General features: G+C 42.2%; 1 protein-coding gene across 2 annotated transcripts; it reads right to left on the minus strand.

The window, feature by feature from the left end:
- Positions 1–1295: 1295 nt before the first annotated feature.
- Positions 1296–24165, minus strand: LOC115357766 (serine/threonine-protein kinase STK11-like). 2 transcript variants are annotated; one of them, XR_003928138.1, is made up of 12 exons: positions 24066–24165; positions 22666–23566; positions 22387–22470; positions 20088–20177; positions 19837–19969; positions 19393–19529; positions 19001–19128; positions 18095–18152; positions 11142–11353; positions 4862–5131; positions 4249–4367; positions 1296–1950 (listed from the first exon to the last, which is right to left on the minus strand). XR_003928138.1 is itself a non-coding variant. In XM_030049435.1 (11 exons), exons 2-10 carry the CDS (start codon positions 22944–22946, stop codon positions 4893–4895), a joined length of 1362 nt encoding a protein of 453 aa, XP_029905295.1. In that variant the 5' UTR covers positions 22947–23566; positions 24066–24165; the 3' UTR covers positions 1296–1950; positions 4862–4892. The 2 variants fall into 2 exon arrangements, 1 of the variants encoding a protein (XP_029905295.1); XM_030049435.1 differs by lacking the exon at positions 4249–4367.
- Between the last annotated feature and the right edge of the window lie 211 nt (positions 24166–24376).

The following is a 24376-nucleotide window of genomic DNA, read 5'->3' on the forward strand; positions in this document are numbered from 1 at the left end:
AACTTGCCTTATTTCAAGAATCTGGTTGTTAATCAAAGTGTGAGGATGCATCACAGGTAAGGCTCTCTTTGATGAATCTTATTACATCGTTCTCTGAAGCATAGGTTCACTAGATTATTGATTTTTCCCTCTATCCTTATCACCTCCAAATAAATTGGAGTGAGGAGCCAAAAATCCAGCCTTTGATCTACGAGTGGAACATCTCAAATGCCTACCTTCCTCTCCTCGCCACCTAACCTGTCCCACTCATTACACACAACGTCCGACGTTTGGAAGATGGCAAATAGAGAAAATGCAGCAGCTGAATATGCAGCCATAATAAGACACAGCTTCATCGCGCCAGATGCTGACAGTTTTGACACTAGAGTGGCTTAGATATTTATCACAGTGGGAGGCAAATAAATTAATCATGACGTTTGGAATTGGGGCTCTAAATGGATTGGCAGACAGAGTAAAGAAGGGTGGCAGCTCTGGACAGAACTGTCCCACTTTGGTCTAGTGGGAAAAACCTAATGCGATATGCCAGTTTTACTACTCAGTATTAAAGATATAAATATATAAAATGTATAAAGATATTTGCAGCTATTTTAAACATAGCTTGCAGGATTAAGTTATGTAATCAATAATATGTAATAATGGTGCTACAATGTATGCTGTGTATGAAAGTTTGGATTACGACACTATCTTGCATGCTTTCTCTCTTTTTGAGGGCTGCATGTAAAAGATCTCCTTTGTACCGATCTAAATAATGCCTTCTATCCTCTGGAGTTCCAGCAGGATCTGATGGGCCCCAATCAATACTGACCCTGGCTGGCTGTTCACACACTCGTCACAGCAGAAGCCACAGATCACCTTATCAAAGTCTGGGTTACCGCCAAGTCACCAATCAGAATAATATATCAAAGTCAAGGTGAAGCAAACTGCAGAATATGATGAGCTGCAGAAGCGTGCAGGGTGGAGAGCAGCAGAATGTGTGGGAAGGTTGCTCTTCATGCAAAAAAAAAAAAAAAAAAAAAAAAGAAAGAAACTCAGGAGCACACAGGCACACGTGATTAAGTTCAATAGAACCAATGAAAGTTATCAAGAACTGAACTGAAATATTGCCCAAAGTCACTGCTAAATGTTCGCACTTCATCGATTATGCCGTTTTACTGTACCTGCACTGGCAGGCTGGGAAACAAATGTAGTACAGTCATTTAAAAAAAAAACAAAAAAAAAAAAAAAAACACACAATTGTAATAACGGGTCAGTAATTACAGCACTGATGAGAAATAAATGACACAAGGCACACATACTGTGCTGTTGCTGGTTGGGAGTGCATTTTATATAAATAATATTTAAAAAGAACGTGGAAGAAAACAATCAGGTAAAACAGCAATCCAGACAGAGGCTAATATAGACCCAAACTCAGACATTCCACATCAGATATGGTTGTGGTGTGTGGCTCCCCTACTCAATGCACATCATTTCATGCCATTTATTCATTTCAAAATAACTGCAAACATACCGCATTCATTGAAATAACTCAGTCCGTTTAGATGATCCAATACACATCCACAATGTGCACTTTGAACTGACTAAACTGCACGGTGAACAGTGTTGTAGTCTAAAACAAGCTACATTCATTCAGTGAGGGGGGGAGGGGGGTGTGGAGAGAATAGCTACACAGTCTCATACCGCCGTTCCTCAGCATTTCTCCCACCTGTCCCACTCTTGCATCATCTTGCTCATTATCATCATCACTATTCTCATTTCCTGCCAGCCAATCAGCTGACACCTGAAGGGCCAGCCGGTTGTGGTGAAAGCATCAAAGTCAGTATAGGGGTTTCCTTCAGTGCAGGGAGTAGTAGTGTAGTGCAGGTCCCACCATCATCAGTGTAGTGCAGCAAGTCGTGGCCAAAATATTATCTGGGGTTGATGAAGTCAACACGTCCATCTCAAAACGCCGTTCTGCGGGTGAGAGCAAACATACACGCATCCTTTCTGTTATCAAATGGCACGAAATTCACATTTACATTTTGGATACTGGTCACTCTGCACATAAAGACTATTGCAAAGACTGAAAACTTTGCAATATATCATGAAATTGCAAAAACCAAAACCCAAGATAACATCTAGTCTCATACAACCCTACTGATATAATATTGGTACATAACCCAGCCTTACGTTATGGTTATGGTAATAGTGTTGTCCCTCTAACCAGCATTCCACCCTAATACCTCCTACTTTGCATTCTAGCGCTGTAACAGCATTGCTATGTTTCAGATTAGATTTGAAGTTGTTGATTTTGCTCATTTTTAGCCACGAAGCGAATGAACAGGCCACAAAAAACAGAAACACACACGCAAAAAGATGCGGCGAGGCTGCCTTCCTCTGTATCGGTATCTTTTGGCTGTCAAGGTACAGAGTTTTTTTACTGTGGTTACTTAAAATGCTTACTGCACGAAACACCCCATCCAGGCTTCTCCATTCACTGCCAGACTGTTTAGTCATCCTCTGTCTGGAAGCTTGAATAGGGATGGCGGTGGTGTTCCCTGTGTTGTGCCTCAGCTTCACACACACGCCCACAAACGCATGCAGACCCACGCACGTTTTAGGGTCTACCTCGCACACGTGAATGAGTACATATTTACCTTCACAGCACCACTCCCCTCCCCTCCCCTCCCCTCCCCTCCCTTTCTCGCTCTCCCACAAACATGATCAGACTACTGAAGAGATGCTCTGTATTCAGGGATGCTTCTGAGATGATGGAGAGGAGAAAGACCCCCCCCCCTCCACTTCCCACCTCCACTGCTTCATCCTCTACCCCTCCACCCACGCATTCCTCTCCTCCCCCGCCTCCCTGTCTTTTAACAGAGCAGCTCCAGGCACCGTTACAATGTGTGGGAGATGCCGATGACTCACTCGGCTCCTCACTGCTCACTATTAGATGGCTATAAAATTTCTCACTTATCATATGTAGCTAAATCAATGTGATAGCAAAAGCCAATAACTGTGAAATGATGTAGCCCGATCAGTCAGGGCTCAGCTGATTGCCAAGGCGGTGCAAAGCTGAAAAACCTACAAGGGTTGTAGTGCTCGGGTTTCGTGGCTTCTGCAGCTCAGCGAGCAGAATTGGTGAGGGGAATTCAAAACATTGAGTTGAGCCGATTGGTCTGTGTGTGGGACACAAAATGGCAGTGACGGTGGTTCAATTTCATTCAAAGCGCAACGGCAATAACCGTATCAACAGTCTCTCATATTGGACGGCCAGACAACATGATATGATCTTTCATTCGCCTTCAACAACAGATAAGTGGCAGAGTCCGTCAAAGAAGCTTGTGACAGTGAATGAGTCATGCCGAGGATAAGAGTGAGAGAAAGAAAAAACGGTGAGAGAAAACGAGAGAAAGCAAGATAGGAAAAGATGAGGGGGAAAGGAAGAGAAACCAGGAAGGGGGAGATAGTAAGACAAATGCAGATCAGAGTGAATGAGAAATTTTTACCATATATTGAACCACAGAGAGAGACTGAGCCAGGAGGAAATAGGCTGGTGCCACGCAGGCTCGGTAACAAAACAAAAATGACAGAAAAGACGAGAGAGACACACAAAGACAGGGAGAGAGAGAGAGAAATGGAGAGAGCCAGAAAGACAGGGAGCAGGAGAAAACCCTAGAAAGCTGATTATGCAGCATCTTCTTCCCACGCAGCTCTGCCCACGCTCCATTTCTGGTGCTCTTCCTCCTCCTCCTCCTCCTCCTCCTCTTCCTCCTCTCCCTGGGCAGCATTCCATTCTATCCCCTCTCCATCACCACCCCACCCCCAGCTCCCCCTTCTCAGCTGCGTCATCCAGCTCTTGACTTTACACACCCCCACCCCCACCCTCCTTCCCGCTCCCTCGGGACCGTGCAAACTCTCCAGTGCTTCGCTTTGTGATTACATTACTGAAGCTTTTGGGCAAGCTGTTATAGTAGCTACCTTACATCATGGGATGAAGGACAAGGAAAACACACAGACACACACACACACACACACACGATTCTACAGCTAAGAACCTCATAATTTATTTATCAACTGTGTTGGAGAATTGCTTTACATATAGTTGTGCGTTTCATTAAAGCTTAGTGAAAGATCCTTCCATGATTTCTATCGTGTCGTCTCATTCCGACCAGGCTTTTAGTTTTAAAGGAAGACAGTCCTGCCTGAAAAAGTTCCCCAAAAATACAAAAAAAAAAAAAAAAAAAAAAAAAAAGATATTTTCTCCTTTACCCCCACTGCAATCTGTCCATCAAGTGATTTGGTGAGGTTTCCAGTATGCTGCATTTTGGCCTGTCTTCAGACACCACATTACATCGGGGCGGGGTGTGGATTGTTTTGTGGAGCTCAATCTGTCAAAAATGTACATGTTAGAAATTCAACAGCTCTTTTCAAAAACACTAGCACACATAATTCTCAGTCCTTGGGCCGAACTGATAGAGTTAGCTGGTGTTTTTTGGCAGGAAGTAGTTCCCAACGAAACTCTATCCCGTATATCCCTCTCATTGTTTTTGGACAGAGCTGCTACTTTTGAGATTTTTCTTCATAACATCTTCATGGTTTTAGCTCTACAGACAAACAACCTTCCAGCCCAATTACACTGGGGTATTGGGAGACAAAGAAGATCACCAGCAGACTGGAAACCTCCCCAAATCATATAGAAACTGTCTGGAGGGATATTGCACTAGGTGTAAGTGAGATTTTTTTTTTTTTTTTTGTATTTTGTGTGAGCTTTTCCTTTGAGTGCATTTAAGTGCAGGTCAAAGACAAAAATAGGGTTATAATGAATAGTATCTGTGGACATACAGGTGTATACATGCATCTGATTGTGTGGGGGTTTCCTCACCTGTCCAGTGTGTGTGCTCTGGGGTGTGGGGTCACTGCTGCTTGCAGGCAGACAGCCTGCGAATCCGGCTATAGGTGGAAACTCCTTTCCGCGAAGGGTTTGATGAGGAGCTGGAGAGTCGCTCCGACCTCTGTCTGGTCCTGCAGGCAGAGAGGTTCTCCATATCGCTCTCCCCATCTGTTCCGTTTACACACAGGCTCCTGAGTGCCAGGCCTGCGCTCAGGCGACCCTGGTGACCATTGGGCTCCAGCCTGTCCTCCTGCAGCCGACCTGGGGAGAGACAGCGCAGCTAAATTAAAGGCCAGAGTCGCTCACTGTATTTTGAGACAATCTCAGTCTCAGCACTACCAAGGCACTTGACCGGAGGGTTATGACCCAAATTATCTCTCCCTCCAAATATCAACTCTCATCCAAGTCTGGTAGGGTCTAGAAAGTGAACTGAGATGAGGAAAGAAAGCCCTGTCCCTGCTGTCTAATATTGTTTATGTACTGCAAGATGTTCAGGAAAAAAAACATATTTATGAGGAGTCACACCTGTTTCACCATCTCTACTCACAAAATGCTAGTCATCAGGTCACAATGAGCTGATAGAGGGAGGAAGAAGACAAAACATGTCTTCTATTCCTGGTGAGAGTGAAGGAGGGGGCTAGAGGAGAAGAGGGGGAAACAGGGAGGAGGAGAGCTGAGAGAAGGTTTGAGAAATTTTGTGGATGGCTGTGAACTATTCTGAGACTCAAGTGAGCTGTGGGCGTTTCACGTCCGTGTGTGTGCAATATATGCAAACAAACAGCAATCTGCATTGAGGACCGGTGGCAGCCTTCTCTGTTTTTGCAGACCAGATCTTGTGTTTTTATTTGGTGCTTATGACTGATGTGCCATGGAGTCACAGTCTACTACTTTCACACTTCAAAGTGACAACTTTGAGTGGTCATGGAATGAGACAAAATTTAAGACTTCATAGGCAAATAGTACAAGGAGCTACTTTTAGCTCTGATGAAGTCAAATGGCGCCATCCAAGAGTCTAATTCATTTTAAGCTCATTAACTTCTGAAAAGAAAAAAAAAGATTCAAATGCATATCATGCAGAGATGTTGAAATCAGCTTCAGCCTTAAAATCCACTCAGTCCATCATTAGAGGCTGGTTTCCAAATATAATGTAATTCCACATTCAGTAAACAGTGTTCCTACGAGGCTACTGCCCTGATCCAGTGCACCTCATAATACTTTTCTACCCGGCTGACCAAATATTAGTAGGCTATGTTGCACATCTGACCAAACTGGCATGATAAAATATTCTCACCTTGATAAAAATCTTGGCAACAGGTGCAAAGGAAAAGAATGCAAATCAGCAAAAGTAAACATCTATGCACTGTCTCAATGTTTTTGTTGAGACAATATTTTCGCATGCACCCATCTGAGTTGTATAGCAATTAAGTGGCAATGTGGTGTTTGGTGTTTGAAGTCTAAAGTAAGCGCATATCACCGGCTGGTGTTGGAAATGCAGCTGTGAACTTGCAAAATCCAATTATACTTAATCAGGAAACAATTTCCCATAATGGCAATCAGACAAAATATGCATTCTGCAAACTAAGCTACTTTAATCAGAGCTCACAAGTGTTCTTGGAATAAAGCACATAAGTTGCAGGTACCCCTTCCTCCTTTTGCCTCCACCATCTCCTCTCACACCCCGCCTCCTTCACAGTGGGCTGTCAGCTGTGGGTTTACTGATTAGCCTGATCCATAAATAAGTAATCAAAGCAAGAGCAGCGACATTCAGCTTGCCCTTATTATCAGGCTCCCCATCACTCACACACATCACATATGCACACACATGTAAGCACACACAAATGCGCACACACTTAGTGACTCCCCCTTTTTCTTTTGATCCCTCTCTACTCCTTCTTCACGTCATGTTTTAGACTAATTGGGGGTAACCTTGAATGAATGAAAGACAGGGCTTGTGTCAGCCTCTCTTTTGCTCTGATGACACCGGGTGCAACCAGAAATACACCCCCTCCATCCCTACCAATATATAAAACAAAAAAACAAAAACAAACAAACAACAACAAAAAAAAACACAGTTGCAATGATCTAGTGATTTAGTGGGATGGACAAGAGGGAGGAGGGCGGTGGAGGAGTGAGAAGGCAGGGAGACAGTGAGATGGAAAAAAAGGGAGACAGGAAAACATACAGTCAGTGTGAGTGTGACTAAACTGACTGCGGCAGAATGACTCACCCAGTTGCTATGGCAACTTAAAGACTCGCACTCCTCTAATCGGCAATTTCGACTGCTTGTGGAGCGACGGCTAACAGAGAGAAAATGTACATTTCCGGAAATCATTGAAGGAAGGGTTGCAGAGGGCGTTGTATGGGCACACACACTGAGCATGTGAAAGGCTCTGTCATAAAGCAAGGTTATTACCCCCCCCCTCCCAAAAAAAGAAAAAAAAAGAAAAAAAAGAAAATGAAAAAGCATACCTAAAACCATACCACTCTCCTCTGTGTCTCTCAACACTGCAGTATAAAACCCAATGGCTTCTCCACTGTAGTGGGCTGCATTGTAGCTCTGTGTGGGTGTTAAGCTCTAATGCCCTTGATAAGTAACCATGTGGGTTGTAAAGTCTGGCCTTCCAACACAAAACTGAGACCACGCTGGAATCCATTCAGTGGAAATTTGCCCTCGAATTAAAATCTGATTAATCCTGTTAAGATCTTAGACAGTTAAGTCTTGGTTTGTGTCTATCAGTATTTGTTTACCTTCCTGTCTGCTTTACTGACTACCTTATTTACCTTTGTCCCCCCCAAAAAAAGAACAGAGACTATGATGTCATAAAGTCACAATTTCTAGCCTGTCTGATACTATAATATTGCAGTGTGTTTGTGGTTCAAAGCTGTTACCGTTACAGTGACGGTTTGGAAGCACAGGCTTAAAACCTCAAAGTAGCCATTCTGTGTCTCCACAAAGTCTAATTCACAATCATTTCCCAAGGAGTAGCAACACAGAGAGTCCTTTGATAACATTACAAATGTCATAAAAATACCAAATAATAATTAAAAATCTAAAAAAAAAAAAAAAAAAGTATTTTTTTAGTATTTTAGTGCTATTTCTGAATCGTCTGTTTTCATACTTCATGATGTTCTACTTTTGTTTTGAAATTCCGAGTATTAATATCATCCTCGATACGAGGGAGTGAAAAGGCTCACACAATAATGTGCTAGTGAACAGATGACAAACAAAAGAGGATATTTATGCAGAATAATCTGCCAACACAGACAACAGAGATGTTTCTGAATGAAGTTATGTAAAAACTATGTGCCTGCGCTTCGGAAGGGCAAGGAAGGAATCCAATTTTCCACCCCACATAAACAAGATTCTGGTTTAACATGCTCAACCTACAATTAATTGGCAACAGGAAAAAATGAGTCCTCTCCCCGCCCCACGTGCTGCCAGGCCATGAGTGGGGGAAACACAGAGAGAGGAGGAGAAGAATGATGGTCCTCGTGTTTTCCTGATTTAATTGGGTCCTATGTGGACACAGTCACAGTTCAAGGCAGCTCATTAAACTGCACTGTGGAAAAAAATGTTCCAATTCAAAGACTAACATTATAAAACATGATAGGCTAATAAATAAATAGGCATAATTTCCCCTGTGACCTTGAGGACAGATCTGACTTACAAGGGATGTACTGTATGTCTCAATCAGACAAAAGTGTAATAAGACGGAATGAAAAGATTGTGAGCTGGACAATATGAATGGCGAGTTGATGAGTGAGGCAGGCTGATTGTCAATGGTTTCAGAGAGGCTGTTACACTGTAACCAGCCTCTGTGTCGCCACCTCTGACTCACCGGTTAGTCACTGCAATAACAGGAGGAAGATTGGAGAAAAAAAAAGTTGTTTCATAAGAATGACAAAGGGCAACGGTGCTACTTAGATTGAAACGTTTATGAAAGTCATCAGCGAAGGTACATTGAAGGTATTGCTGTACTCTGATTTCAAAAGCTTGAAAGACATTTTGCACCAAAAATTGATTCTAGACCTCAAATAGAATTGTTACCTTGCAACAAGAACTTGCATGCTATGATGATGAATCAATACAATCACAGAAACTATGCAAAGGACTGCAATAAAATCTGCAATCTTTGGCAATGGTTTCATCACAAAAGACTGAATTTGCCGCTAGTGGGTATGTGTGTGTGTTTTCATGTGTGTAATGCAGTTATCAGACACAGCTTAAACTGCCTCTACATTCAGCCATATGTGACTGTATATGTGTGCGTGTGTGTGTGTGTGTGTCTATTTGTGTTTGAGTGTGTGTGTGTGTTGGCTAGGCAGAGGGCTGACACCGGCAGCATGCTGCAATTAACCAAAACAGAGACAATGACATATTGAGCGCTGCTAGCACCTTCTGTTAGTCAGCCTGCAAATCGCTCTTCAGGCCATAGCTGCTGACACAACTATCATATCATCCCATACAGCATCACAAGCAAAATAAAGATAAAGCAGCTCATACTGAAGACTGTGTTGCTAAAAAAAAAAAAAAAGAAAAAAAAAAGAAAAAATAATATAAATGGTTAAAAAATTCTACTGATCATTCCTCTGAACACTAACACACATCTGAGACAACTCAAAGGGCTTGAATATTGTGTCTTGCTCCTCTAACTGTTCAAACATTCTGCGCATGGTCTTGTAACTCAGGTTTTTTGGAGCATTAAATAAACAAAAGGGTGGTTTTGGACCACACAGTGGTAGCGGAACTCACAGGTAATAGACCTAAGATTGACTGACACATATATATTCACAGACATATATGATCCTCCTAAATGTCATCTTTGTTTGTCACATACACACTCACCAGGCACAGACACACCAAGAAGCTAGGCAGCAAGACATACAGAAATGAAGGCAGCAAAAAGGATTACATGAAACCTCTAGCCCAAATACATTTATGCACAAGCCGAAAAGTAAAAGCTTAGAACCTCAAATACAAAGAGTAGCTTTGTGCTTTGTTTTTATTGCTTCAGATCTTTGGCTCCAGTGTGGCCTGGGACCTGTGGCCTGCATCCCTTCCTCTCCCTGCAGAGACTTTGGCCGTGAGCCACATCAGAGCAGACAGAAAACTATTGTGGTAAGGACCCACCTGAGACAGACACACACAGGGACGTCCACCGACTATCCTAACTAGAGCAGCTCATCAGTCCCAGGCTATCATCAGGCGTGACATTGCCTCCTCTGCTACTCAACCCTGACATGACGAAATGCCCAATCACATGGGAAAAATCAGCCATTTCCCCACAGGAGCGCCTATCAAGGTCTGTGACAAGGACAAAAGTGGACAGCTATGAGGGAGGAAATGCTATAAGAGGAGAGAGATGGAAGGAGAGAAGCAATGAAAACAAGAGGAAGTGCGAGGGCAAAGAGAGGGAAAGGCCAAAGGAATTGCAGAGAGGTAGATGCTGTATGTGTGATAACAGAAAAAAAGACAGAGCAACAGAGAGAGATGAAAAAGGGAGGGGAGGTGCATGGAGCGAGATTTAATTTGCTGTATTTCTCCCTGAAAAATGTTTGGCAACAAACAGCATGTCTAGACAACATTCAGTAAAAAAAAAAAATAAGGGCACATTACATAACAGTCGCCCTTGATGTTGTGTTAATATTTCATACACCCTATTTCCTTGTGAATTGGTCTTCGAACACCCTCTCTATATTCGTATTTTGGATTTTTTGGATACTCTGATAGAAGTGGAGCAAACCTCCACACGCCTGCCTGCCTAAAGGCTCAAAACTATATTCCATAACGATTTAACACCTTGGGAAAAAATTACTTTGCTTATAACACTGCCAGACTGGTATTTACTAAGACTTTATTAAAACAGATGTGACTACTTCTAGATTCATCTTCTTCAAGGTCTTCTTTCCCTTGTGGCAATGGTGAAAAACAGAAGGAAAAACAGGAAAGGAGCAATAAGACATGCAATACAAAACAAACACATGTTGGAGCTTTTCCATAATGGGTTTGTATGAGCAAATGTCCTCAAAGCCGAGCCAAAATCGTGCTTTCTGCAATCAGCAGGGGACAAGGATTTTTTTTTCCAGTCCCCTAAAGCAAAAACTAATAAGCCTGTTTGTCAATCATTCACCATTTATCATATTTTTGCTTATATAGTGGAGTACAGAATAATGTCAACAATTAATTTCCTAACCATTGTCTTTTAGCACCTCTCCTCTACCCATGTACTCTCTGCAGTCTAGGACCAAGCCCTGCTCGGTTCACACTAACCTGCGGGTGTGAAGTCCTGAGGGTACATGACATCATTCTCCCCAAAGAAGAGCTCATCCTCATCCTCCTCTTCCTCCTCATCCACTTCTCGATAGCCATGCAGGTGCTCCAAGTAGGGCACCACTGTCATGCTGCGCCAGGGGTCCCTGCGGTCGGCGCTGGGTGGCATGGGCACGGGGGGCTCCGTGGCTGGGTGCCTCTTCCTCACCCAGCTGAAGCATAGCAAATACCAAAGAAAAAGGCATGACGTGAGTAGAAAAACAAGATTGATAGACAGACTGATGGAAGCCTTTATTGTCAATGCAGAACGAAACTAAGCACAATTAACGCAATTAATAAGACAAAGTGAAGACAGACAATACGCTTTCATTTGATAAATATGAATCTAAAATAAATACTATAAAAAGGATGCATATGCATAAAAAGGATGGATATTGCACTTAAAAACATGTGCATTGCCGAAGAGCCAAGAGCCGCTGTGTCCGTGCGCACCACCATCTTCATCATGTTCAGTCATGTTTTTCTAAAGTACCTGATCACATTCAATTTGCACTCCTTCCACAATTATAATTTTAGAAAACAGTCTGGCGAGCTATCATGTGTGTTACCCAAGGATAACATTATTAAAGGATAATTCCAGCTTTTTTCAGTTTGTCTCATAGTTTTTGCCATAATGTCGACTTAATCACTTACTTCACTGTGGACCTTTACACACTTCTAGTTCATGGGAGAACACTTCTGTCTAATACACACCCAGTGGATCAAACAATCACAAGCAGCTGAACTCAAAGATGATTAAAACATGCCCTTTCAGTATAACCTTAATAATTTTAGACCTACACTTAAATTACCCTTTCTTGCCAAAGCACTGGAGAAAGTGGTTTATTCTCAGCTCATATCGTTTCTGAATGACCACTCTCTCTTTGAAAAGTTTCAGTCCAGTTTTCAAACTCATAGTACAGAAACTGCACTTTTAAACTGTTAAATGGCACAAGGGTGAATTCAGATAGTGGCTGTTATATTGTTTTGGGTGTTGTTAGACCTCTCTGCTGCATTTGAGACAGTTGATCGTGGCATTTTAACTGAATGACTGACTGTTTTTCTGTTTTGAAACTACAGTCTATCAAGTACAAGCTCAAAAATCAAGATTCATTCATTTTCAGCTATCAGATTCAAATAAATGTTTGTTTGTTTGTCATAAGTGTTGCTATAAGGACTTCCTTCCAATGGCTAAAGAGGTCTTTGTGGCATTGGGTGGGAAATACTGGAGCCCACAAATAGTCACTCTTAAGTGTCCTACTTGTAAACACCATGCATACACACTTTTCAGGCATCAAATAAGTGAAAAAGTGATGCAAACAGGTTCCACTGCAATTCGAGTGTTCATGTTGTTGAAAAGGCTTGTTTTAACTGCTTTTATGGCTTGACTGACTAAAACCGCATTGGCTATCTGGGTGTGTACAAGAGAGCAGCACTCCCTGCTTGCTACAGGAAAGGAAAGCTCTACAGCAACTGGCGGGCCGCCAACTTTCATTTTGTAGCCTCCAGGTGAATTTCCCAATTTGAACGGAAATTAATGACTTTGACTCTTATTTACATTAAATGTTGCTGCTTTTATTTTGGCCACAAGGGGGAATCCCTGTAGGTTGATGGTACCGCCTGTAGGTCAATTAAGCAGCAGGCGTTTGCTTGACATTACCATCTTCGTCTTGTCAAGAGAGGTCAGAGGTTACATAGGTTTGGATGCAGGGGATAGCCCACCACTCCATAGTGTGCAGAGCTAAAGACACTATGAGCTAAAGAAAAGTTAATAATGAATGGGAGACGGACTACCTGTTTACAGAGTTTGCTTGCAGACTGTATCAGCAATAAAAGAATATAACGATAACTGGCACTATAACAGAACCAATAGAGATAAATATGAAAAATACATTGGTGCTGTCAGATTTACCATCATTAATGATCTCAAAAGAAAAGAAAATAAGCAGCAGAGCCTTTTCAAAAACCTACGACACAAAAATGTTCTCCATGCATCCTTCCAAATAGTGCTGGAGCTGACAAAAGCCAAAAATCCATTGTCTGATGGAGAGAAAAGGTGAATGGGTCTAAGTGGGGATGTGGGTAGGCTGCCTTGCAAGCCACTGTGGGCCTTCACAATGACTTAAACTATTTTTTGGCCTGTAGCCCCATAAAAGGTGTCCATCCCTTCTCTACAGTGAAGTGATTCACAAAATTTGAAAACAATCATTATGGCAAAAACAAGGCAAATAAGTCCCAAGTTGAAAAGAAAGAATTCCAGAAAACCCAAAGTCCCCAAAGTCTTAATAAATAAATCAATAGCAGGTACAAAGAGAACGTGTCAACTTCTGGAAAGAAACAAGCTCCCAGATCTGTAAATGACATAGTGGGAAGTACGCCACAAGAATATCTATAGCGTGTGAGTGTGACAGTGTTGTGTATGTGTCACGTGTTAAAATAGTGTTCATGACTAGTGTCATCTCATTACAGAGTGTGCCCTTTCTCTTTCACACATTTCATGCAGTCCACTCATGACACTGACTGACACACGCACACGCACACACACACACACACACACACAAACCCACAAACAGACACATACACACAAAGTGATGCTGCTCTTCTTGTTCTTAATTAGCGGCTGGTGGAAACAGCTGTTGCCCCTCAGAACTCCACACCATTATAAATATTAAGTGTGTCATTTCTGAATACTAAAGTACATTTAAAACTCACAAAAATGTTAGGACTGTATCTACACTCTGCCTCTGCTCATTGCATTAAATAAACACTTTTTACTGATGCAGCTCAACCACCACAATCAAAATGATTCACTCAAAAAGCACTGTCACTTTTCAGTATGTGTATCTAAATATGAGCTGATGAACATTCAACCATCAATAATTGCCGCTCTGGCTTTCGGTTTCACCCACTCTTTTCTCACAATCTGAGACAGTAAACAAATTAAAGCAACAATTTGGATGCAGTTTTGACTGCTCATACTATCTCATGGGTGAAAAAAAGCACATTTTCATTTCAACAACTATCCTTGGTATATTTCTAGGCAACACACAAGCCACCGCCTTGCCACTTTTGCCTTTTCACTTTGGTCACTATGCAAGGGTCAGGGCAGGTTTCTCTTGAGAATGAGACCCTGTATCTTACCTGTATAAATAAGAGTTTGAGAAAAAATAAAAATGAATAAGCCTTCTAAGTCCGTCAATTTTGAAAAAACGTAAGCCACTAATTTGTCGCTCTTTACAGTTAATTTTATTACAAGGACAATGAGCTAGGTACTCAGTTTTGTCCTTATTAATACCAAGTGGAGTTTCCACATTGTGCCTTAACAAAACATCAATGGACTTCACCAACAACATAAAAGGGCAGGGATCAACGCAAAGGAACTGTTTATAATAGATACACTCACAATAGATTTTATTCACTATTGCCACTTTCACTGCATTACTCCATATGTCCTCAGTAGGTGGCTTCCTTCTGTTAGGCTGAAGGATATTTTAGGAGACAGAAATGGCCCACATGTCCTTCCTATTGCCAGAAATACTGAATAGAGCGGCCCACTATGTAACAAACTGCATCACCTCTGTGAGCGCAGTGAGTAATGTTTGGAGATGGAGGGATGAAGAGACCTTGGCCTTTTGTTTCATAACAACTCATGGAGCATCAGTGACGCCAGCTGAGCCACAGGGGCATGAGGTGGGTAGCTGTGAGTGAGTGAGTGACTGAGTGAGTGAGTGAGCGAGCGTATGTGTATGTGTGTGTGTGTGTGCTAAGCAGTGTTTGCTGGTGTGTGTGGGGGCCTTTTTTATACCCTAATTGTGTGAAGTAGTTCGTGTGTATGCGTGGGCACAAGTGTGCAAGGTGTGAGCGTAGTGGAGTGTGTGATGCGTGGGTGGTGCATGTCCATGTATGCGTGTTTGTAGGTGGGGGGTGTATGTGCTGGCCAACATGAGGCTGCTTTGTGCTGCTGTCACATGTACAGTCCATGTCTGTTTGCCTGGTTAGTATTCCTCTTTCTGATCCACCTAAAACACTGAAATCCAGCTTTTCCACAAATGAGTTGTTCTTCCTTTCCCGGAGACTGAGAGCACTCCTACCCACTCCCATTCTCTTACTGAATGCTGAGCAGCTCTTCTCATTCTGCCACCTCCACCACTGCAGTTACATAAAAAAGCATTAAAAGGGGCAATTATCTGTGACTTAACAAAAAAGTTCAGCTAGAATGGGCAGAAAATGTTTTGCTGCAGAATAATCTTTTGGAGTTATGTCATCCTGTACCTTGCACACCATAACAAAAACTGCATTCAAAGAAAAACCTTTCTACTTATCACTCATTTAGCCTACACCTTTCTGCCTATGTTTGCTCCCATACAAGAGACATCAATTTAAGTGACATTCTCCTGGCAATAGTACTACTGCAAGACCTACATATGTAGTCCAGTGATCAAACTCCACCTTGCGAGGTAAGGAGCAGCACAGGAGCGTTTGCTGCTGGTCATTAAAATTGCATCAACTTCAGCATGGTGCCTCTACCCATTGTAAGTCACCCTTAATGTTCATATTTACACTGAGCAAGGTAATTAATTCTAAAGACCCATCTGCCCTTTTGCTTGTTTAAATATTTATACAACAGTCAGTCTTTTTTCAGACACCATTTTCCTCATCCACAGTCGCCCATTCTGGCTGGTGTTGTATGGAAATAGCTACCAAGATAACTACCATATAAGGCAGTGAGATTGATTTGATTCTCCTGACTAATTCATTGTTGTCGATGACTAGTGCCAGAGAGAAGAGAGAGGAGAGCAACAGAAGCTCGTAAATCAACCAGAATCGAACATTCATCAGTGAGTAAAAACAGCAGGAGAAGGTAACACAAGATGCAATGCGATGTAAAATCATGCTGGCAGTGGCAGGAGCCAGTAATGGCATCAGTATGTGCATGCTCAACACATGAGCCCGTTTCCATTTTTCTCTGACTAATTACCGTAAGCAATCCAGTGACTCAAACTGACATGAGTTCACAGACGATCTGTGGCACTCAACTGTAAAGGAGAGAATCACGACTTTCCCTTCACACTGTTTTTCTTTGTTTCTTTATTTCTGTGAGCTTTCACATAACACCAGCACACAGATACACTTCAGTCATTTGCTGCCATGGTAACTGCTGCCAGCAGGAGCATCAGCTCTTGTGTAGTCAAGAGTCTTTAAAGGGCTAGCGGAGAGAGAGAGAGAGAGAGAGAGAGAGAGAGAGAGAGAGAGAGAGAGAGAGAGACTTGGAAGTTGGGGGAGATGGGAGAGAGATTTTTTTTTTTTAAAAGGCAGAGTACTCTGTTTTTTTTTTTTGTTTGTTTTTTTTGGGGGGGTGGGTTGGGGGAGGGTGGCCCCACCCTATTATGATGAATAACAATAGGAAGACTGATGAACAGAATCAAGAGTTTGCAATGACTCTTTTACCCCATCATAACCACAAATACAGTTTTGCTCTGATGTTTGTGCTTTTGTGTACATTTGCCATCACAACATGAGATTCAAGACAGGCATTTAAAAGTGTTACATTAATTCTACAGGTCATCAGTCCTGGCATGAACCTGAGCGGTTTTCTCCCTCCTCAGCCTCATCCTTAACACCAGTAAACAAAGTGGTGCGCTTTCCCTTGTGAAACTCTATAGGCTGCCTTTAAGTCAGGCTATTTGAGAAATGTTAAGATATTAAGATCCTTTTAGTGTCTACACACTGATGCATTCACTCCCCGTTTGCAGCTCCACAACAGCACCTGCACATTTTTCAGAAGACACTCCTTGGTGAGGGCACCCTGGTGGCTCACTTGGTAAAGCACATACCATGTGTCAAGGCTGAGTCCTAGGTTCGAATCAAGCCCAGGCCCTTTGCTGCATGTCATCTCCTCTCTCTCCCCCTGCCTTTCCTGTCTCTCTCAACTGTCACTATCAAATAAAGCAGAGATGCTAAAAAAAAATCTTAAAATGAAAAAATAGTCCTTGGTTTAACTGAAATAATTTGAGGTTCACTACACCATCACCACAAGTTGTGCTATATCTGAGGCCAGAACCACAATGTGATGAATGCATTACTCTCCGGTGGAAGCTAATTTGAGTTAAATGGGAAAATCTGTTACTGCTGTATCATTCTGTTGCAGATGCTTTGTTGTCTGATGCATTATTGCTTGCACTTGAGTTATTCTTCTGATGTACTTATTATACATGAGTACACAAAAATGAAAATTGCCCCTCCTAGTGTTTTACCAGCTCTCTGTTAAGTTTCTGAGAGTGATGAGAGCATTCATAAAGTGAATCAAAGTTGGGACAAACATGTATGTAGAAATGCTACGATTGATCACCTCTTATTAGTTCAATCTTAATGCATTTGAGCCATGGGATCCTGTACATAGTCTGCAGTGACATGGATATTTTACAGATTAAATGTGATCCTTTCTGGGGGTTAGATGAAGATAGGTGATCTGACTCAAAGTGACTCTGTAGTGCCTATGAATCTATTTCAAAGGCACTACACAACAGGCTGGGCCAAATATAAGATGGTGCTTAGAGGCAAAAAACAAGCATGCTCAACAAAACATGCTCAATTTTAATACAAAGCCAGGCTATAAAAGAGCTGCTGAGTATGAGGGACCGAGAAAGGGGAAGGCCACATGTCATTAACCTATCATGAAAATGACTCAAACAAGTGCCAGGCTGAATGCAAATGACAACAAATCAATGACAAAAACAGATTTCATTTTCACGAGCACGCTGCACAAACTGTGTCTCACGAAAACACGGCAAACACTACCTAGGGCTGTTGTGGTGTTTCCAATTCATCTGAAATGTAATTTGCACTTCATTTTTGAGCACTTTCTCTTGAGCTTTTATGAAGGTGAGTTGAATTGTTGGAGCATGATTACTTACTTATGCTGTCTGATGTGCTGTATTGAGAACCTCTTTGCAGGGTCATATTCAAGCATTCCTGGAACAAACAAAGAAAGCTAGTATTTTTGGTATAATTTAAGGAGCAGCTGCAATGTTATGTAAATCATGCCATATTTCTCAGAATTTGGTAAAGTAACTCTCCATCTTTTCCATTAAAACAAATACAGCAGTTTTACCACAGTATTCAAGAGAGACATTTTGTCAAGGATGCCATTACCTTTGTACATGTTTCTGGAAAATAACCATCATATTATTATATTTTCCATTTTACCCGCAGTATGCTTGAGAGAAAATGCTATTTACAAGCTTGTAACTAATGGTGCAACCCCAAAAAAGACACAGAGCCGCCCTTTACAGCTCGGTATCCTATCTGGGTTGTGTCTGGGGTTGATGGAGCTGAATTCTCATCACACATGGCATTAAAATGCATCTCTAGCATACACACTGAAATCTGATTTCTCTCTCCCTTGCCAGAAGGCAGGCGGCCACACACGTCATTTCCTCATGTAATATTTGCGTCCCTGACAAATGACGCAAAGTAGTAAATGGCTTGATTCACTTCCTCCTGTTGTATGCATCTTGATGATCCCTTTTAGACAAGTATGTGGCGATTTGAGCTGTGCACTCTTTGTGCTCCCTAGTCGATTCAGCACAAACTTTATTTCCACTCATATAGGTCTTCTATGTGTAGAGCATTTACACTTAATTGATAATGTAATGTAACCTAAATGCATCTCTGACCACCTTAAAAGGTGGTTTGGATGATCAATATATTTCTGGTGCATTTGCACTTTGATTTAATGCATTTTTGTGCTATCTGATTACAATACAGCACCCAGGATGCATGTTAATGTCAGGTGTAAAGGAATTTGAAAAGAGTCTTACCTCTGAGCAGGCTTGAGAGGAGTGGGCCACAGCCTGCAGGGATACTGTACTCTCCTCTCCCAATGTTCTCAAAAAGCTTGTATATGTTATCACCTTCAAATGGGTACAAACTGGTTGTGATGTTGTATCTAAAACAGAGAGCAGAAGAATGTCCACAAACTGATAACACTGTACATCCCTTTCAAGCTGTAGTTCTACACAAAAATCTTGTCAATTTCTTTCTTTGTATAACTACATGATTTTTGGCTTACAATCTATCATTAAAAAATTGTAGGACATTATAATCTGCCAATTATGTCAGTGAAGAGAGGTATTTCCAAAGTATAAGGCCCTTGTAACTAATCTTTTATTCTGAAGATGCCATTGCCCCAGCCCTTCAGATGTGGCCTTACAGTGTGACACCTGCTGACCAGATGTCAACCTTGAACCCTGAGAAGGTGTCCAGGCCGTTGGCAATCTCTGGGGGCTGGAACGCCGGAGAGCCCTGGCTCGTCCTACATGTGTCATCCACCGCAAATGGCTCCAGAGCCTGAAGAGGAAAGAGGAACAACACTCGAATGTAACATGCGAAGTGAAAAACACTGACTTGAAATTGAATTTTTTTTTTTTTTTTTCAGGGATGTAAGTCTTTGTTTTCAATAATATGAAGTGAGATCACCCTTATGAACAGGGTGCAGGATACAAAACAAAACGTATAACAAAACAAGACAATGCTGAAAAGCTCAATGAATACAACTGAAGGCTCTCTGAAATGGGATAACATTGTACATATTAAAAAAATAACTTAAAAACATGAACACCAGAAATGAGTCACATCTAGCTCCTAACATACTGACTTCTGCAACACCCAGGTCAGAGATTTTGAGCGCTCCATCCGTGGTCAGCAACAGGTTCCCTGGTTTGATGTCCTTGTGAACAATGCCCTGGCTGTGCAAATACTCCAAACCATCCAGCAGCTGGCAGAAATAACTGCAAATGAAACATGACAGTCCTTTGAAGCAAGCTGCTGTTTAACCCCCCAAAAATATACTTGGTGTTAATGTGGTGCGAGCAATTCTTAACGTGCAATTATAAAATAACTGAGTACCCATGGGCTTGATACACAGGGAACTTCTTCTCAGGGACACTGTCCAGCATTTCTTGCATTCCACACACACAATACTCCATCACCATATACGTAACACAGTCAAGGACAAAACCATTTACATTGCAATAAGAACAGAAAAGTCAATGGCCGTGGCTGTTTCAGTCATCACTGTAAGAACCCCGAAAAGCATTGCTGACAACTTCACCACATAAAGCAATAATTTCATACACATTACTGTTACTGATTAGTATAGTTAACAAATCAGTCTCATCAAGATGACAGCACAAATACCATCATTTGAAGAGACATGTGAAAACTAACTTCAGATATTCAGATATGCATTCCAAATCTAGCCTTGATCATTAATTGAGAAAAATGTAACCAAAATATCACAATTTCTTATAGAAACACAAACCCAAGGGTCCTTTTTAGATTTCACATCTAGCTGAAGAACATGGCGATACAGGGCTTACGGAAAAAACGTGTCATTTAAGTTGAATGAAAAACGCTTTGAACCTTTTACAATCCATCATGAATGCAGGGACATGACTGAGGCTTCTGGAGAAGAAATGAACACTGGGTGTCTTTCCAGCCCAATGGGGAAGAGCGGAGAGATTTGGAGCAGTAAATAGGCAGGACTAATGGCAGTCAGTCTGACACAGAGGGAGATCCTTAGTCACGACTGCATCAGTGGCCTTCTCTCACTGCATAGTGAGAGGGGAAGAGGAGAGCTCGACAGAGTGGGAGGGGAGGGACGGGGCAGAGGGGAGGAGAGGGAGAGGAAAGGCAGAAGGCAGGGGAAAAGGTGAAAAAAGAGAGAGGGAGAGGGGAAGCACTGCCGTATGAGCTGTCGTGCGTCGACATTAAACTACCCCATTAATTAAGCGCTGGAGGGACTTCACATGACCAACACAAATCACGCAGGAAGGAGAGTAAGAGGGAAAAGGTGAGAAGGGAAGAAGAGGAGGAGGGAAGCTGTGTATAGAGGGACAGAGGGGGATATTCTATCTGGCCTCGTCACTTTTTCTGCCCTCATTGCCGGTTCAATCAGTAACACACATTAAGAGTAAATTGAGTGGATAGATGATGCAGCTGCTTTCAACCAGGCTGGGGCAGGCAGAGCAATTACCACTGCTGAGCCCTGTTTAGCTGGCTGACGTACACACCAACACTGTGACTTCAGACAGGGCTGTGGGTGGACAGAGAGGGGACTGGGTGCGTTCCTTTCTTCTTGACTGACTCAGAATCTGTGATGGTTTCATCAGAGGTAAACTTTTGAACAAAAGCAGGTAGAACTCATATCCTCAGTATTAACTTTTAGACACACTGGGTCTGCACCACATAGATCATAATATGTCATGTGTGCTAGTAACTTTCACCTGTGAACTTACTGATGTAGTTCACACTGTGGCTGAACTACACATTACTGCCAGTCAGAGAGAATTAGCCGAGTACACACAAAAAATTAAAATAATACAGTAAAACACAATGATGCAAACAATAAAAGGCAAAAAAGACAAAATAGGGCTGAACACATCAGCATGAAATATATCTGAAAACTTTGACTGGTGTGACTAAGCAACTAAATGAAAAAGAAAACATCCTCAAAGACTAATGGTCATGCCACAACTGCCCTTTCACTGGTTGAACACCTCATAATCACTACTTCTGACATGTCAACCGGTGTTCCTTAGGGCAGTGAATTATGACAGACGTCATTTATGCATCTAACAGCAATGCACAAGGTGGAGGCAAACAAATTCAATTTGGTGCTTTTCTGATGTCAAAAATAAACACTGACGACCGTTTCATGACATGAGAATATCTGCAGCCTTCTGGGAAGGCTGAATGGATTAAGTGTACACTGTCTGAATAAGGGGCAAATGATTAACAGAAATGCTTTTTGAAGAGCCCATGATACTGAGCTTCACTTTTTCCCCTAACAGGTAAAGGATGCCCTCAGCTGGTCATTTCCAGTAATTACAACACTAGAGCAAGGTACTCCCAGCAGGTCACTGCAGTATACAATAGCCCTGTTTCATGTACTAAATGTGTGCTATGTGAATGAATGGGAGTGAAAGCTCTGGGTATCCCCAAGTGGTAGAAGAACATGCCTTGCATGCTATATTTCACTCTAAAGTCATGGACGAGTCAGTGACAAACTGAAATAGGCCTTACTTACACTGAGTGCATTACAGTATAACAAAATCAGACTTCCGATTTGGATTAGGTAGAGTTTAAACAACTGCCAGTCAGAATCAATCTTAACATATTTGTGTATAATTCAGAAAAAGGATATATCTTCTGCTTCTCCTCATTATACAACACATCCACCAACTGAATTACATTCTTGTGTCGCAACCTTTGCAGCAGCTGGATCTCCCTGAAAATCACAAGAGACATGAAAGTGTTAGACTTACATTTAAGTAACTATTTGAAGGTGATTAAATATAAGACATGCAGAACAGAAAATGAAGAAAGGCAAACATTATAATGTGCTGTAAAGACAAGTCCAAAGTTTAGTTGCTAAGTTATTCATAGCAGCACACTGCCACAGGGTCATCACAATCTGACATACTTTTTAACATTTGCCTCTCCATTAGGGATCCTTCTGAGCTTCTTCTTCTTGAGAATCTTCACGGCCCTCCTACACAGTGTTTCAGAGTCAAGCATCTCTTTAACTTTGCCGTAGGATCCCTCCCCGAGCAGGTCGCCCATCAGGTACCTCCCTATCAGTTTGGCTCGCTTCCTTCTCGGCTGGTAGATGACCTCGGCGGAGTCGATTCTGTGGATGAAGCTGTCCATGCCTACCACCTGGTTCTCAAGGTAGTCCACATGCTGAAGGTCCTCGACACTCATTGCTGCACCTCTACTGGTGCAGAATTTCAGCAGGAATGTCACTAACGCACGCCCTCTGTATAGCCAAAGCTGTTTCAAAATTTGTGGTTGAAACTGAGCAAACAGCAAGAAGAACAGGTTGTAGTAAATGCAAGCCGTAAATGCACACTCTAATACGAGGATTTTAAGTGTAAGTCGGATAATTATGCATGGAGAAACTATGAATCCCAGTGTTCTCTACTAAGTCTACTTCCAGTTCTGTGTTGTTTAAGAAATGCACCCAAAGCTGTAAGCGTCAGGATCTTAAAGTTTGTGGTGGTCTGAAGCTGTGTCAGTGATCTTCGATAGTTATGGTACAGTTTGTTCATCTCAACCATTTCCCTGCAATACCGGGGACTCCCAGTAGCATGATATCTGCATTGTTCTTCTCGAGTTGTCAACTTTGGTGTCAGACCAGAATCTTCTTGTCCTTGACCTGGAAGTGTGTGAAGTTTTTAGCGGATGGTGCTGAGCTGTTTCTCTGAACAATGCATAGTGTCAGGGGCAGGCCGCACTTCACCACCACATCTGGACATCTCTGATTGCTGAACTCCCAGTAGCTTGTCATCCCCTTTGGACATTTTGCTGCCAGTTTCCATGTCCTGCAGATGATAAAAGACAGTTCTGCCTGTAATGCCATCACAGAGTTCACCCGACCTCAATACAAGCATAGAAATTTATAACTACACTCATTTCTTGAGCCGTGACTCTGTTTGAGCTTTTGCACAGCATGTTTGGTTGAAAAGGGTTAAATGAAGTTAGCTATCGCTGACTGCATGTTTAGCCTCACAAATGTCAACTTGACAGCTGGATACTAGCACTGCAAACTGTAAAGCGTCTTATTCTACCTTGAATTGTGTAAAACGCAGCCTTTCGTTGTTCGGCTAGTGTTGCTACCTGGAAAGTCAGCTAGGTCACCAGTAATTAATGGCAGGGCTGGCTACATGGCTAACGTTAGCTACTTTGCTAACTTAAATTAGCTGCATTTATTCTGACTGAGTGCACTTCAGCTGGACACGTGTACGACCTCGCTTGAACACATGCGATTCAGAGGCACAATTAGAGAGTGCGTGTCACGTTTGGTTCGCCGGTGATACTTACAGAAACAGGCAGAGCGGATACCAATACCTAGCATCGCTACCTAGGTGTTACAAGCGCTCCCAACTTGTTTACATACGCCATGCTTCCGCCGCATGCAAATGTGAGCACACCGCAAGGCATTGTGGTACTGAGGATAACAGAGCACAGGCCTCCAAGGTTGAACAAAAAAAAAAAAAAGAAAAGAAAAAAAAAGAAAAAAACTTGCCTTGCGTTCAGAGGCAGCGTGTCTTTCCTGAATCTGTGGTTTGCCCATAATTTCATTATCCATTTTCTTCCAAAGGCCGTGGATTTTTTTTCTTTTTCCCCTTTTT

This window comes from Myripristis murdjan, chromosome 4 (assembly GCF_902150065.1).
Source record: "Myripristis murdjan chromosome 4, fMyrMur1.1, whole genome shotgun sequence".
Taxonomy (NCBI): Eukaryota; Metazoa; Chordata; class Actinopteri; order Holocentriformes; family Holocentridae; genus Myripristis; species Myripristis murdjan.

Coding starts and splice junctions, on each gene's coding strand:
- LOC115357766 (XM_030049435.1), bottom strand. CDS start 22,946: ATGAGTGTCGAGGACCTTCAGCATGTGGACTACCTTGAGAACCAGGTG. Junction 19,970..20,087: donor CCTGTGTATCAAGCCCATGG/GTACTCAGTTAT, acceptor TTTCATTTGCAG/TTATTTCTGCCAGCTGCTGG. Junction 5,132..11,141: donor TCAGGACTTCACACCCGCAG/GTTAGTGTGAAC, acceptor GTCTCTCCCCAG/GTCGGCTGCAGGAGGACAGG.